Source organism: Mus pahari, chromosome 4, assembly GCF_900095145.1.
Source record: "Mus pahari chromosome 4, PAHARI_EIJ_v1.1, whole genome shotgun sequence".
NCBI lineage: Eukaryota > Metazoa > Chordata > Mammalia > Rodentia > Muridae > Mus > Mus pahari.
This window is the reverse complement of record NC_034593.1, coordinates 78,132,901-78,149,442: the sequence shown is the minus strand read 5'-3', so window position 1 is coordinate 78,149,442 and position 16,542 is coordinate 78,132,901. Positions and strand designations below refer to the sequence as shown.

General features: G+C 43.8%; 1 protein-coding gene across 14 annotated transcripts in view; it reads right to left on the bottom strand.

Moving 5' to 3' along the window:
* The window catches only part of Arhgef11 (Rho guanine nucleotide exchange factor 11), a 121,182-nt gene extending 107,815 nt beyond the window's left edge, over nucleotides 1-13,367 (bottom strand). For 11 of the 14 annotated variants that reach the window (XM_029537754.1, XM_029537745.1, XM_029537751.1 and 8 more), the window contains exon 1: nucleotides 12,101-13,315. Coding sequence is in view for 13 of the 14 variants with exons in the window: in XM_029537745.1 (XP_029393605.1) it covers nucleotides 12,101-12,132 (32 nt within the window). In the remaining variant the exon portion in view is untranslated. Of the gene's footprint in view, nucleotides 1-12,100 lie in introns of all 14 variants that reach the window. The other 3 variants (XM_029537748.1, XM_029537753.1, XM_029537746.1) reach the window with 1 other exon arrangement.
* Nucleotides 13,368-16,542: the final 3,175 nt, after the last annotated feature.

Here is a 16,542-nt window from a genome sequence, read left to right as displayed (position 1 = left end):
AGTGGGAGTGGGTGGGTAGGGGAGCAGGGGCAGGGGGAGGGTATGGGAAACTTTCGGGATAGCATTTGAAATGTAAATAAAGAAAATAATAATAATAATAATAAAAAAAGAAGACAGCTCATAGAAATAATGGGATCGCCCATAGATAGATTAAATATGCTGGATTTCAAGGACTGACAAGTAGATTAGCATATATATGTTATAACTTCAGAATAGAAGGAAATTTGTTACACTGGGGAAGAGGTTTTATATTTATTTCAACAGGAGAAGAAAAGCTAAGGATTCCTTCAAAATTAATAAAAATCAGAGTTGACAGGGGAGACACCTTGAAGATCCTGACTGCAGACATAAAAGAAATCAGGAAAACCAACAAAACAGGTAACATGAATTGCTGAACCCTCTACATGGGAACAGCTCTGAGACAGGCTAAGACATGAAAATGTCTCCAGCCAGGACTTCGGCAAAGCATAGTCAATAAATCTTGCTGTTTATAGAATCCTTAAGACTTGTCAAGCCATCCTTTTTAAATAAATAACATGGATAAAAACTGATATTACAGTTTGGTTATACAGTCTAAACTAACTTACAAAACAAACAATCAAACAAACCTGCTTGAACAGAGAACAAAGAATCATGTTTAGCTGATTATGCACACTGTATGTTCCATACATATTCGAATGCAGAAATATATACTATCTATGAAAGTTTATAGGTTTACAGACATCAATGAAGTTAAAGCGGCCCAGACAAGAGTCAGCCTTGGGGATGCTGAGAAGAATGTTGAGACATACGTATTCAGCATCCTGCCTGATCCCACCTCAGACTGCCTCAAGGCTGTTTCCTCAAAAATCTGCCTCTGGGACAATTTCAAAACCACTAGGCTATCCAGCCGACTCCATCCGAGCCCTGCACTTTCACAGCACAGAGACTGGACAGAAAATGTTACAGCTAGCTTTCTTGAGACTGATCAATTTTCTTTGGGCCCCAAAGAAAATGATGCCCTAGAGGAGGTGGGGCATCCAAGCCTAGTGAGGAGTCCCAAAGAGATTAGAGGAGGAGAGAAGTGAGAGAGGAGGAGAGAAAGGTGTGGAGAGACTATGTGGAGGGACCAGGAGAATTATGAGAGGGTAGTCATGAGGATACATGTGGATCAGAGAGATCCAGGGCAAGACCAAGTGGGCAGTAGGCAGCCTAATTGGGTTAGACTAGCTCAGAACCTACCCAGCTTGGTGCCTGTGGTCTTTTAATAAGAATAAGGTCTCTGTGTCAATTATGTGGGAGCTAAAATGGGCTAGAGCGGGCATAAAAACGGCCTGCAGTTATTTAGGAGCAAAGGGGGCATAGAAATCCCCCCAAATACTATTACACCTAACAATATATATGCCATGTCTTGGTCTTTCCTTAAATCAGTATGGCAAGCCTAAAATTCAGGTCTAATTTAAAGATGTATTTCCAGGCAAGCAGAGGAATAGCTATTAGCCTAAGGCTAGAGTGAACAAAAAAAAGCTAGGATTTCTGGCTTCTGATTTCTTAACTAAATGGCTGTAAGGTCTAAATGAAGTGTTAGAAAAACCCCTGACCCAGGAATTGCCAGGCCTTGCCTATCTGCCATACCCATATCTAGATCCACACGTCAGACTCAGCCACCGGTCTAGAGAACCTACAACCTACTGTCACGGAGTTTTCCCATGACAAGATTTGAGACTAAAGGTCGGGCACTCTGGCAACCTTGTGTGGTCTGTGGGCCCCACTTCAAGAGAAGTGACCAAGGCTGTAAAACAGAACCTCAAGCCTTGAGTGGAGAGGACTGGTTGTGTTGTGGGCTACCACAGGGTAGAGAACAACAGGTCACTCCAGGCAGCATGTTCAGGAGGGATCTTTGCCTGGGTGTTCTTTTCTTTTCTCCTTCCTGGCTATCATTTTGTGTCTCAGTCTGAAGGTCTCTCCTCCAGGACGTCTGTAAGCCTAAAGGTATCCTTCCCACACATTCCAAATGGCTATCAGAGGAGTAAGTTTTCAGTACTATCTCACAACTGTCTCCTCTCTACAAAATCATCAGTTCTTTGACACCACAGTAGGTATCTTATTCATGTAGAATCCATGTGTTTGCATGCCATATGAAGATTTGCTACACCACTCTTATCGGAGGGACAACATGAATGAATTCTCCCAATACTGAAATCCTGTCCTAGAGAAGACACTGAAACCTAAGTGGTGTTTTCCTTTGTCTATGGGGCTCTGAAAAGAGGGTCTGAAGTTCTTGCTTCATACAAGGTCCCATTCACAGAGCTATTCACTACACTCTCTTCAGTTACCACTCCCAGAACAACAGTGACCTTTTTCTGCAGCCACAGTCTCTTGGAGAGAAGCTTCTAAGGGCCCTGCTCTGCGGAATGAATGGAGCCAGCCTTGGGTAGGCAGGACAATAGCAGAGTAGATCCTGCCAGCAGACCCCTGTGGAGAAAGGCAGCCTAGAAACTAAGCTGCCAAGAGGGAGACCCCTAAAACTTGAATAAGGCAACACCTCCAACAAGGCTCACCTGTCCCTACAAGAACTACTAAGTACCCAAGACCAAACATCCACTCTGAACAAGAATTCTTGGACTCAGCTCTGGGTGGCAGTGTTCTGCCTGCATGTGTATGTGTACCATACACACGGCTGGTGCCAGCAGAGGCCAGGAGAAGGCATTAGATCCTTTGGAAGTGGAGTTGCAGGCAGCTGTTAGTTGCTGGGAATTGAACCTAGGTCCTCTGGAAGAGTACTCAATGCTCTTGACTGCTGAGCCATCTCTCCAGCCTGTCTGGCAGTATTTTCTTGAAATCCTTGTAGGAAATCAGCAATGTCAAAAGTGAGCTACAGTTCAAGTCTAGAAACAGTATTTGTTATGTTTTTTTTTTTTTAAAAAAAAAAAAGTCTAATATAACAAGAACTGGGAACTAGAAGACCACCCAGAAAGGCAGAAAAGGCACACTGTTTTGAGCCCCGACTGTCAGGGCCAGATGTGATAACCAATATAAAACAAGAGTAGGACAACACCTCATATTGGTTTTTTAAGTCACAGTCTTCTATGTGCTACAGGCTATGTGTAAATGTTTATAGAAATTCTGATTCTATTTTACTGCTGCTTTATTCATTATAGCAAAGATTTAGAATCAACCTAGATGTTCATCAGCAGATAAATGGATAATGAAAATTTGGTGTGTGTGTGTGTGTGTGTGTGTGTGTGTGTGTGTGTGTGTGTGTGTGTATGTGTATACATACACAAATATATATATAATGGAATACTACTCAGCTGTGAGGAAAAATGAAGTTAAAAAATTACAGGAAAATGGGTGGACTTGGGATGTATAATATTAAGTGAGGTCACATAATCTCAAAAAGAAAGAAATCACACGTTCTCTCTTATATGTGGAATCTAGACAATAACATATATGTGAGCAAATGTGCTTGTGGGTGCAGTGTGACATGAAGAAAAGAGAACTTAAAAGCTAAACACAAGGGGTAAGGACACAATTGTGAAAAAGGACACGCAGCTAATTGCTTTTCTAGTTCTAACTCTGTTGAGGATATTCTTTTCTTGGTTTTGATAGTGGATAAGTGCATACATTTAGCATGAATTTAATAAATTCAGTAAGATGCTTCACAATTTCTGTTTTGAATGCTAATTCTAACTGTATGTAAGTTAAGCTGTAAATTCTGAGTCTGGTTAATTTTGGTGTGTGATATTTTTATTTATTTGCAAGTTTTTTAAAGTTTATTTTAAAATGAGCTTTTATATAAATTCTTTTGCACAAACAAAGAATAATAGAATTAAACTGCTATATGTATGTGAAGAAGGAATAATACAGATGTACGGTGGAATTTGATGGCATTAATCAGTAAAGAAATAAAAGACTAATGAGATTGGAGGAGATAGAACATTTGATACAAAGGGATTAAAATGAATATTATGGGCTCAGAAAACAGGTGGTCTATCTTATTATGGTAGGAAATGGCAATACTACCATAATTAGTAAGCTATAGGCTGAGGGGAAGAAGGAAGCCAGGAATTCCAAGCTAGACAGCTAGGCCTAGGAAAATGCAGTAAATTTCAAGAAAAACAGAATGTGTATTGGACTGAGATCTAAAGACACCTAAGTAATCTTTCTTCCTTCCTTCCTTCCTTCCTTCCTTCCTTCCTTCCTTCCTTCCTTCCTTCCTTCCTTGCTTCCTTGTCTTGGGGCACAGATCTCACTGTATTGATAAGTCTGGCATCAAACTCTCAAAGATCCACTTACTTCTGCCTACCAAGTTCTGGGTTTAGGAGTGTACGCCACCATGCTAGCTAGCTAGCTAGTGGAGTTTCAACCACTCCTGGCTTTGTACATTATGTTCTCAGAGCCATTGTGGTCAGTTCTCAATAGAGAGTAGAGGGCTTAAACATAAGTGATTTTTTTTTTTTTTTTTTTTTTGAGACAGGGTTTCTCTGTGTAGCCCTGGCTGTCCTGGAACTCACTCTGTAGACCAGGCTGGCCTTGAACTCAGAAATCCACCTGCCTCTGCCTCCCAAGTGCTGGGATTAAAGGCATGTGCCACCACCGCCCAGCTAACATAAGTGATATTTAGGAATAGAGTATGAATGATTAATCAGGTTCCATCAAATACACACTAACCTTCTCAAAGCATGACCCAATTTTCTAAGAGATTACCCCCAAACAAACCATCCTTTCCTCGTCTCTCTAAAAAGACTGCACTGAAGGACTCAAAGACTATTTGTTAGAAGTAGCCCAACCCAAGAGTCTTAGCAATTATTTAAAAACAAATTTATCATTTGTCGAAGTCTGTACTCAGTGAACTGCTGGGTACCAGTGTGAGATAAGTGACTGTTAATGAAGCTTCTATTCTATCAATAGCACTGTCCCTTTCCCAGTCAACTAGTCTCACAGTCAGGAATCACATTAAACTCAGCTCTAGCATTGATTGTCCTTCCATAATGCTGCCTGCACCCAGCATCTTCTCCATTGTCACTGTCACCAACCATTTTGACACATCTCTGGCAAAGATTGCTAAAAAGAACTTCCAGCTAGCCTTCCCACACTTAAACTCCCTTCTCATTTACACATCAACATCAACATGAGGATTTGCTCTTCACCCACTGTGTTTTTGTTTTTAGGTTTTGTATTACATTTAATTGTGTGTATGCACACACATAACTGACACAGCACACATGTGGGGACGAGAGACCAGGAATTGGCTCCTTTCCCCATGTGGGTTTCAGAGATTGAACTCAGGTTGTCAGGCTTGGTGGCAAGCAAGCCTTAGCCCACTGAAACATCACACTGACTTTAAATATTGTTTTAAAAGTCGCTCTATAATAAATCTCAGTGGACTCCCCCAAACCTCCACCTTGTACACGTTATTAACTTACCTTTCTCTGCTCCAGAGGCCTGCAAGCACCATTTCCAGTCCACACCCATTCCAGAAGCTCTGCTCATCTTCCCTTTGCCCCAAATGGCTTCCTCTCCCTTCTACCTAAAACACTGCTTGCTCCTGCCTGCTTACAATTTTGTCTTTAGATTTATTTGTTACGTGTGTGTGTGTGTGTGTGTGTGTGTGTGTGTGTTTTCCTTGCAAGCATGTCTGTGTACCATGTGCATGTCCAGTGCCCACACAAGTCAGAAGAGCGTCAGGGAGACATAAGAATTATTCCTGAAGAAAAAGTCCTGGGTCACTGGAAACATGACATTGTTTCCAGATACTCTAGGAACATATCTTTTAAGGATCAAATCTTTGAGACTGACTAGCTCAATAGACTCATTTTTCTAGTTAAGAAAATGAAGATCCAGAGTAAGCAAGCATTTTTCCATGTAGCTGGGAATAAAGCTGGCCCCAGCACCCATATTTGTTAACTCAAGAATCTGGAATTTTTCCTTCAAACACCAATGTGACTGACAATCTTTTGCTTTCTTTTTTTGTTTTTTGTTTTTTTTTTTTTAATTTTTTTTGTTTTGTTTTTTTGTTTTTTGTTTTTTGTTCTTTTTGAGACTAGAATCACCAACTTCTTTCATCCTGTTTGACCAGTGGGGCAAGGAAGTGTCCAGGAAGACATTTACAGGTCTAAGCTGGGTTCTTTCCCCAATGCAGTAATAAAAAAATAAAAAAAAATTAAAAAAAAGAAAAAGAAAGAAAGAGAAAGAGAAAGAAAGAAAGAAAGAAAGAAAGAAAGAAAGAAAGAAAGAAAGAAAGAAAGAAAGAAAGAAGGGGTGGGGGGCTGGAGAGATGGCTCAATGGTTAGAAGCATTTGCTGGGGGTTGGAGAGATGGCTCAATGGTTAGAAGCACTTGCTGGGGGTTGGAGAGATGGCTCAGTGGTTAGAAGCACTTGCTGGTTTGCAGAGGACCAGAGTTCCATTCCCTGCATCCACATGGTGGCTCACAACCATCTGTCACTCCAGTTCCAGAGGATCCAACGCCCTCTTCTGGCCTCCAACAGCACTGCACACACATGGCACACACACATACATACAGATACAATACCTATGTACATAATATAAAAATAAATAAACTTTAAAAATTTAGAAGTGAGTAAAATATATTGCTTGAAATTTTTTAAAAATAAAAATTGAAATAAACAAACATCCACTGAATAGAGAAAAACATGCGTGGTGGCGCATGCCTTTAATCCCAGCACTCGGGAGGCAGAGGCAGGCAGATTTCTGAGTTCGAGGCCAGCCTGGTCCACAAAGTGAGTTCCAGGACAGCCAGGGCTATATAGAGAAACACTGTCTCGATAAACCAAAACCAAAACAAACCAAAACAAAACAACCCCCCCCCCAAAAAAAAAAAACAAAAACCAGCCAACCAACCAACATAGTACCCTGGGGTAAGTTTCTAAGCTACATGATAAATTTTTTAAAATAATAACCCAGTAAAAATATTTTTGATAGTAATGCCACTATGATAATGTGAAGTAGAGTCAGTTAGTATAAATGAAAATAACTCATGCTTTCTTACAGATTTTTGGAGTTAACAACCCCTTTAAACACACACACACACACACACACACACACACACACACACACACACACACCTTAGATCTTTAAAGCAGCCAGGGACATTATCTAGACTGCAGTTTCCAAACCCTGTTCCACAGAGGCTGTTGACTTCCTGAACTCCCTTATCTGTGTGTTCATTTAGGGGTTACCTATACAGTTCCCACTATTTGCTTTTGGTTTCTGATTAGTGCAATTATTTTATTTTTTGTTTATGCTCCTAAACTGGAGGGTCGTTTCTCTGCCTGCTCCTGGCTCATAATACTGACTCATGGCCAAATGTTTCATCTGCAAGCCCACCACTGTCTCCATCTCACACTCTAGGTAAAGACAAGGGTGTGCTGTGGGGGTGAATTAGCATTCTAGGTCCTTACTCTTTGCTGCTATAGGTCTTTATGGCTATGCTGGAGACCACTCTTCTAATGTATACAGAAACTAAGTTAAATATCTGAAGCTTGCTGATCCCAGAGCTCACTAGAGACAGGACTCTCAGTGGAAGAGATCCCTGACATTTGAGGGTCCGAATTTCTTCTGAAAGTTCCTTCTACAAGGAATGGATCAAATCTATCCTGGGGATTCTAGTGTACTTGCCTAGATTGTCAAAGGCCCTAGGCTCGACCTCCAGCCCTGAAAAGAAAAGGGGGATGGGGGGAGGTAAACCCACAACAAATTCTAAATGCACCCCACAGAATGACATCTAATTAGCCAAAGTAGAACTCTCTTCCATTCATCAGAATTCCAGGGAAGGAGACTGGGGAGTAGTCAGTAAGTAAAGAGCTGGTCCTCATTTGGATTTGGACTTGAATTTGGATTTTAGAGTTCACTGGCCAGCCAGCAAGCTCCAGGTTCAGTGAGAGGCCTTGTCTTACAAAATAAGATGGAATGTGATTGAAAGAGATACCTCATACCTACCTCTGGACTCCACGTACATGTGTGCACAGAACCAAGCATATACAAGTGTGCATATACACACAGTGATCTTCCTCAGTTTCCCAAGTGCTGGGATTAGAGGATGAGCCACCACACCTACCTATCAGTATTGCTTTTTTCTTTTTGAGACAGAGTCTGTAGCTCAGGCTGGTCTAGAATCCCTATAAAGCCAGGGACCTTAGACTTCTGATCCTCTGCCTCTACTTCTGGAGTGCTGAGATTGTAGGAATGACTGGTGACTGAACCTAGTTTTCCCCGAAGTCCAGCAGGTATGCTAACTACCAACTAAGCCATACACCCAACCCAGTATTATTTTCTGTTCTCCTCACCTTGAATATTTCTGCAACAACAACAAAAACCTATTTTTTTTTTCTTTTGAGACAGGGCTTCTCTGTATAGTCAGGCTGTCCTGGAACTCACTTTGTAGACCAGGCTAGCCTGGAACTCAGAAATCTGCCTGTCTCTGCCTCCCGAGTGCTGGGATTCATTCTTAATTTCTCAAAATAATAGAATTTTATAATACTTCTTAACTTTTTTTTTGATACTTAACTTTTAAAATCATTATTATTGTTGTTGTTGTGAGACAAGTCTCAATACATAGCCCTGGCTGGCCTCAGGCTTGATTTGTAGACCATGTTAGCTTTGAACTTCTAGAGATCCATCTGCCTCTCCTTCCCAAGTGCTGAGATTAAAGGTGTGCTCCACCATACCAGCTTTAAGTTGTTTTAGATTATTTAATTCATGAAGTAGTACACAAAGCTAAGTCAAATCCATGAATTTACCACGTAGAATTTAGATAGTTTCACAATTTAAAAAGCAATTTGGAATGTCTTCTCTCATCTGGTTTATGCCTTTCAACAGCCCTGGAAGGAGATATAGTAAGCAAATTTCAAATAGCAAACCCAGAATCGTGTGAACTGGAGCTAACACTTGTGTGGAACTGCTGTTCTACACAGGAGGAAATAAATGGAGAAGACCAAGAATTCTTGGCATAACTGTGTTTTTTTCTAGTTTGGTCTTCACATGAACTACCTTTGTGCAGAGAAAAGCTGTTCTATAGATACAAACTCCTACCCTGCCCAGCCCCATGAACATTTACCCTGCGGTATTAGGCATAATCTCTATTTACAATACCAAACACATTTTCAGAAAATATTGAAATAAGATGAAGGGCAAAAAAATATTATAAACAAAAACTTTGAAGACAGGGGTAGCCACACCTCATCTCATCTCTCACAACTGAAGAGAGAAATCATCTAGAAACACTCCATGACTTCCATAGACCAGAGAATTACTTCCATGACTCAACAGGAGAAAACTGATGTAAAAGACTGCCAAATAGGTAGCTCAGTCTTTATTTAAGGCACACTCGGTCTCTAGATATATGATCCTCCAGCCTGTCCTTTTATCTTCTAGAAAATACGTAACGCCAAGGAAGTTTTTGCTAAAGTTTACCCTAGATTAACTACATGACCAAGTTACTAAAACAACTTCCAGTGGGTGAATTCACACTTTTTGGTAAGTTCAATTAACCTCAACACAAGTCTGAAGTATTTATGGATCACTGACTATGCACCAGGCACTACATTTAACAGACAGGACAGAAGCAAGCCAAACAACACAGCCCCTGCATTCAGAGCTGACTAGTACTTCTGTGGCCTTTGCGGTGTTGTATTGTTGAGGCAGGGTGTAACTCAGGCCTCAAACTCTCTAAGTAGCACAGGCTTCAGTTTTGTAATCCTTCCTGCTTCAGCTTCCCAAGTGCTGGAGTCATAAGCATGTGCCATGGTGTCTACTTTCCAATTAGATCGCCTGCTCTCAGGAAGAAATGAGTAATTTTTTTTAAAACCCTTACACCATCTTACACAATATATTGGCAAGCTAAATGAGAACAGAATTCCTGACACCATGATTCAAAACTCGTCCTTCTAATCTGTTACTCCAGTGAGGCATCGGACTAAATTATCATGCAGGAGGCGGAAGCAAGATTGAAAATCCCAGATACACAGCGAGTTGGGAAGCCAGCTGGGGTGACAAAAAAAAAAAAAAAAAAAAAAAGTGGAAAAAAAAAAAAAAAAAAAAAAAAAAAGACTGTGAATTATTTACATTCGCAAGGTACAGAGCCTGTGACATCAAGTTCAACAATGTACTTTGACTCTATTATTGCAAGATCAGGGAAGCCAGCAAGACAATGCCAGAAGGGGACCTCAGTTCCAGGACTAACCCTCTCACTGTGGCAGGGAATCAGGCACGGTAAAGGCAAGGAAGGCCTTCCCATAACACAGTGCTTTAACGCCAGAGATTATAGGTTCAAAGTACAGAGGGACACTTGACAACTGCCTCACCCAACTGCCAGAGAGCAAAATGGTGCCTTACCCACTCTAAATGGTGAGCCTATAAACCTCTGCAGACAGGATGGGCAACAGAAAGGACAGGGATTCAGAATCAGAACACTCAAGATTTTAGACTAGATCCTGACACTCCTCATCCTCAGACAACGCTAAATGGCACTGAACAAACCAGGAATCCACTCAGTCTCCTCATCTGCAAAATGTGAGCAGTGACTTCCGACTAGACTGCCTCACAGAAACATCAGGAGGTTCAAAGAAGCAATGTTCTCATGAGAGCACTGGGGACCCTGGAGGTCTGTATCTGTAAAGTCATGCACGCTCCATTAACCCAGAAGCCCTCACTGCCTCCTTCTCACACCCCTCAATTCCTGTTTCCCATTTGCTCACAACCCTGAATTAACAGGAATTATTCATCACCTCAAATCTTCATTTGAGTAAATCCCCCAGGTCGAAGAGGAGGGGGAGAAGGGCAGACATGCAAAGCCTTCACCTTCTTACTCTGTACTCTGACAGCTTCAGTTATCCTTTCCCAGGGGCAAATTTCAGAAGACCACAATGGAAAAGGGAAGGGAGATGCCAGCTAGCCACATTGCCTCTGTGGTTGCCCGCTCTTCCTCCCCCGCCTCCTCCCCCACTACTAGACAGATCTAACTGGGACCCTGAGACAACACAGAGGTGGTGTTTGGGAGACATTATTATGTTTTAGGTCGCACTCCACAGTCAAAAGGAAATTACTATTAGCATGTATAGCCAGAGGTTAACTGACCCAGAGAGAGCAACTGCTGACTTACAGGTAGACTTACAGATAGATAGATAGGTAGACTTCCTACCTCACAAATACTAGTTTCCATTTGACTGTTAGTCCCCAACCACCTACCTATCTATCCAGTTAGGATGTACAGAATATCCACAAAACACACCTCCATAGAGGACTTTTAAGGAGGAAGGGTTGAAGAGGGGAAGGGGAAGCAATGGTCAGGCAGACACCCACCAAAGTTGTACCAATTCCTTTGGAGGACAGGACAACCATACTGCAAAGCCAGACCCAGCTCATGGGGGAAGAGGCATCATGTGCTTCCAGCTGATTCCAAGGGCCTAGGAGTCAAAACAACTCCTTCCGGCTTCAGGCAGAGGGAAGGCCTGTTTTGCAGAGTCAAGCTTACTGAGAACAGCTTGGAAGGTTAAACCTAGAGCATCAGCCTGTTGGTAGGTCTCAATTTAAACTCTGAACTTGAAGAAGAAAGCCTAATGTGGCCTAAAACATTTCCGAGCTCTAGCAACCACTGGTGATACTGGTGACACTGTCCCAACACTTCAGGCCACAGCATCTTCCTCATTTTAAGTGGGAACCACCCTACCTACCACTGTACCCCACCATTCCATAACTATCAGCCTGACGGAGGCGCCCAGTCTTGTCAGCCATCCCCCTACCCTCCCCAGACAGCTAAAGCTAGTCCCCACTCAGCCCCGTGGGTCCACATGAGCAGGCTTGGTCCAGCCTGATCCCTAGGCTAGCAAGTCGGGGACTCAGAGTCAACCTTACACCTGGCATAAGGCAAAGGCCACAGCAAGCATCACCCCCTCCCCTCCAGCCTCACGGCTTACTGCTTAGAAAGGACACACAACTATGGGGTACATTTTGAACATGAACACACACCGAGGGTGCAGAAACATATACACTGACAGTCCTCATAGACCACAGCCCAGCCAGGCAAACACAACACTTCCCTCCCAGTCTTTTTAATAAATGTTAGGAAAAAAAAAAAATCCCAAATGATTTAAACATACCTGTCTATACTATGGGGCAACCGTATGCTCATGGTTTCTCCGTGTCTCCACAGCTCTGGAATTCTGCAGTTTCTCTGGGCGTCTTGATCAGGCCTGAGTCCCTTGCAATTCTGAAGGAAGGTGAGAGGAAGACCTCCCAAGTTGAGGACTGAATCCTTGTTTCTTCCAGCAGTCAGGACCCTGGTAACTGCAGCGCTAGTCTGCTTCTATCAGTTAACATGGTCTCCTCCTTCCTGGACCCTTTACCTTCCCCTCCCTCGTCTTAAAAAAGAAGAAAATGGCAAGAAAAAAAAAAGAAAAAGAAAAAAAAAGAGGAAAACTATGACCTTCTTAGAAACCAAACTGTTAACCACAAATCTCTTCAAGGTTAGCCCTACAGTCTACAAAACGAACCACAGGAAGAATCTGACTTCAAAATATCAGTCTTAGCTGCAGACAGATAAAAACCATCCTTTCAATCCAGTTTCCCCAGCTGTCCTTCTGTTGACACGGAAGCCTTAAGCTCCAAAGGTTGAAAAATCTCTGGTTTCCAAATGCTTAAAATGCCAACAGCAGAATTATTCCAGGGAAGGAAAAACAAAAACAAAACAAAACAAAAAGGTTGAACAAATCCGAAATGGCACTTGGGAGAAAAATCTTCTAGATGATTTGCACAGTTAAAATAAATAAAACCATACAGCAGTATGTACACAACACGGTCCAGTGCAGCCCTGGGAAGCAAAATGTGTGGATTTCTTAAAAATCAAAACAAAACAATTATCTTCCTCTACATTAAAGGTTTTGAATTCTGAAATGAACCAATTGTGCAGACACACATACACAAAAATCACAAAACACCTGAAGCGCAATGCTTTCTACCTTCAAAACGGTGGTAGCATTGGCCAAAACCCCAGGAAATCTTAAACGTTCTTTTCCCTTTCGACCTGCAGGTTCTTCCACCTAGCCCAGCCCCGTGCTCAGCTCCAGCCTCAGATCGGCCTTTTTCTCAGACAATTTCCTCAGTCAGCTCTGTGTGCTCCTGCACGTCCAGGCTCCGAAAGTCTCTCTCGCCGCAGCGCCCTGGAGCGGTGGTCCCGCTTCCCCGTCGCCCACCGATCGTGCCCGGCGACCCGCTCCTATTATTGTTGCGGCTCGGCTAGGGCCAGGGCGCCCTCCACAGCGGCGCGGAGAGCCCGGGCCGCGGCCTCGGCCTCCGTGCCCGCCCGCCCGCCAGGCAGCCACAGCCTCCCCGCTCGGCCGCTCCCGGCGTCCGCGTCGCGGCCGCTGCGCTTCCGGCCCCGCCCCCGCGCGCGCTCGCTCGCTAGGGCCAAGCCCGCTACCGCGGGCCGACTCCGCCCCGCCCCCTCTCTGTCCCGCCCCGCCCCGCCCCAGCCCCGCCCCGGCCGACTCCGTTCTCCCGGGCCGGACGCTGGCTCCTCCTTGGCGCCGCCCGCCCTCTCGTAGCCCCCGCGCGCCCCCGGTCCGCGCGCTGCGGCCTAGCTGCTCCCGGTGCTGCTGTCCCAGAGGCTCGACCTTTGTTTCCGCAGTGTCCGTGGGCCGCGCCTCTCTCGGCGCTCTCGCTGCGGTCCCGTCCTCCTCTGCCCGTTTTCACTCATTTGTCGCGCTCCCTTCCAAGTTACCAGGAACCCTCCTAGCTGTGCCCTCGCCCCTCTGAGCACCCACCGTCTCTGCCCTCGCGGCTGTACTCGATTTAGCTTGGGTATCTTGTACGGGTCTGCCTTTTCATTTCAATGCAAAAGCCTTTGCAGGGCCATGGTATTTCGATGACACACACACACACACACACCCCTTTGGTGAAATCACAGTTTCTAAATCTCTTCAAGTAACTGTCGGAAGTCAGAAGTAAAGATTGAAGTAAAAAGGAGGCTTTTCCAGTACAGGTTGATGAATGCACTTTGCTATAGTGTGTGTGTGTGTGTGTGTGTGTGTGTGTATAATATGTGACTTCCTGGTGAGACCAGACATCTGTTAACATCAGATAGTGCACCAACAGTTTTACTGAAGCCTGTTCTCAAGAGCCAGTGGATTTATTGGGGTTACTTCTAGGAATATGAGCCCCTAAAGGCAGCTGCACCAGCACAACCCCATCCCTCATGGGTGAGGACAGTGGACTACTGACCTCCACCATCAGAGCCATTGGAGTCGGTGTTGCTTCTGTTACCATGGGGAGCAGCACTGTGACTCTTGGTGATTGCAGAAACTTCTTGAAATTTCTGAGTGCTTGCCTTCAGAACCTTAACAACTGCTGTGCTCTTCTTCCGCAGGTGTGCTTGTGGAGCCCAGAGGACAAGTGTGGGTGGCATTCTTCCTCCAATGCCAAACAACCTCACCCCTTCTCTGGAGCCTGGTCTCTCCACAGCCTCAGCTTACTGAGTAGGCCAAGAATGGCTGGTGAGTAAGTGCCACTCTCTTATCCTTCTCAGCGTTGGGAGAGCAAGTGCACAGCCACCCAAACTTAGCCTCTTTATGTGTGTTCTAAGGGGTTGCTGTGTAGCCGTTTCCACTCAGAACCTTCTCTCTTGGAGAAAAATCCTATAAGATATAGGATATGAAAAGGGAGGCGAAACATATTTTTAGGCACAATGTTCGAAGGAGAGAAGCTCCTTCAGAGAAGGAAGAAAAACCTCAAAACAGCTTCAGACGGTTCCTGAAATGGACTAGATTCACTAGAACCCTCCCTCTCCAAGGATATTTTCCTAGTGGGTTACTAAGGTGTAATAGTGAGTGAAGCTATTCCTTTTCTGTCCTTTGATTGCTGGACCTGTAGATCCTAGCTATGGGAGGGTCCATACCATATATTAGATATATATTCAAATACCAAATATAGTCAAAGCATATACCTCCTTCTGACAAACTCTGCCCCAGCCCTCCAGGCTATTGCCACCTTATTGGCACTCTAATTGTCTTCAAAAGGCCATTCTATCTTTCTATTAGGCTAGCTGCTTCAGGATCATGGAGAACATGGTAAGACCAGTGGATTCCATGATCATTTGCCCACTGTTGCACTTCTCTGGCTGTAAAGTGAGTTCCTTGGTTAGAAACAATGTTGTATAGAATAATACTATGACAGTGGATAAGACATTCTATATGTATATAAAAGGTGGTTTTGACAGAAGCATTATATCCAGGAAAGGAAAATCCATAGCCAGAATAAGTATCTACTCCAGTAAGGACATAGCATTGTCCTTTCCACAGAGGAAGTGACCCTGTGTAGTCAAACTGCTACCAGGTCACTGTCTGGTCACCCCAGGGAGTGGTGCCATATCTGGGGCTCAGTGTTGGTTTCTGTTATTGGCAGGTCTGGGACTCAACAGAAGACCATGTTATCTAGCCCATTCATAACTTCCATTTCTGCCACCATGGCCATTTTGTTCATGGGCCTATTGGGCAAAGACAGGGATGGCTGAGAAAAGAGGCTGACTCTCCCCAGAATGGGTCATCCTACTTGATTACTAAACTCCTCCTTAGCTGAAGTCACCTTTTGGTGAGCATTTATATGGGACACTAGTATCTTCATATCCCAGCCCATTTGGAGAGATCTATCCACATACTTCTTCCCCAGATGTCTTTCTTACCAATTTTCCAATCATACTCCATTCAAGCCCTTGACCATCCCGCCCAGTATATTGGCTACAGCCCATGAATCAGTGAACAATCACACGTTTGGCCATTTATCCTATCAAATAAAATGTATGACCAAATGACAAAATGTACTGCCTGAAGTTCTGCCCACTGTGAAGATTCTTCTTCACCAGGATCTTTCAGGCTTGTCCCAAAAGGGGGCAGTAACACTGCAGCTGTTCATTTCTGGGTTGTGCTGCCATAACATGAAAACCCATCAGTAAACTAGTCCCTAGTCTTCTCTTCCTCAGTCAAACACCCCATGAGGCTATAGGTGCATGCTTGGCAGAAGATGGGACACTGTAATAGGAGTAGAAACCTCAGACATTTGGGAAACTTCTTCATATAACTTGTTTGTGTCTTCAGGACCTGTTTGGACCAGATCATGTATATACCATTTCCATTTTACAGGTTCTATTTGGCCAGATCACATATATATCACTTCCATTTGATAATAGAGTGGTCCTGTACACATCCTGTTTCATAGTTTTCTGGATCAGATAACACCCAACTTATGATGGGCAGCTCATTTCTAATGGTAATTTGGTGGCCTACTGTCAAACATTCAGTTTTCACAAGGCCCAATAGCAGGCCAAGAACTGTCTTTCAAAGGGAGAATAGTTGTCTACAGATGATGGTTGTGCATAGGGGCCTGCCAAAGGCTCTAAACAACATCCCTCCTATTTGCCTCTGACACCTCAAGTACCTCACAAAGCTAGCAGCTTTCCATGTCACTTGGTATTTGGGTCTGAGCAGCACACCCAAGTGAAGAACGTGCTGTCTCCAGAATCTAGATAGGCCCACTAAACACTCTGCTTCTT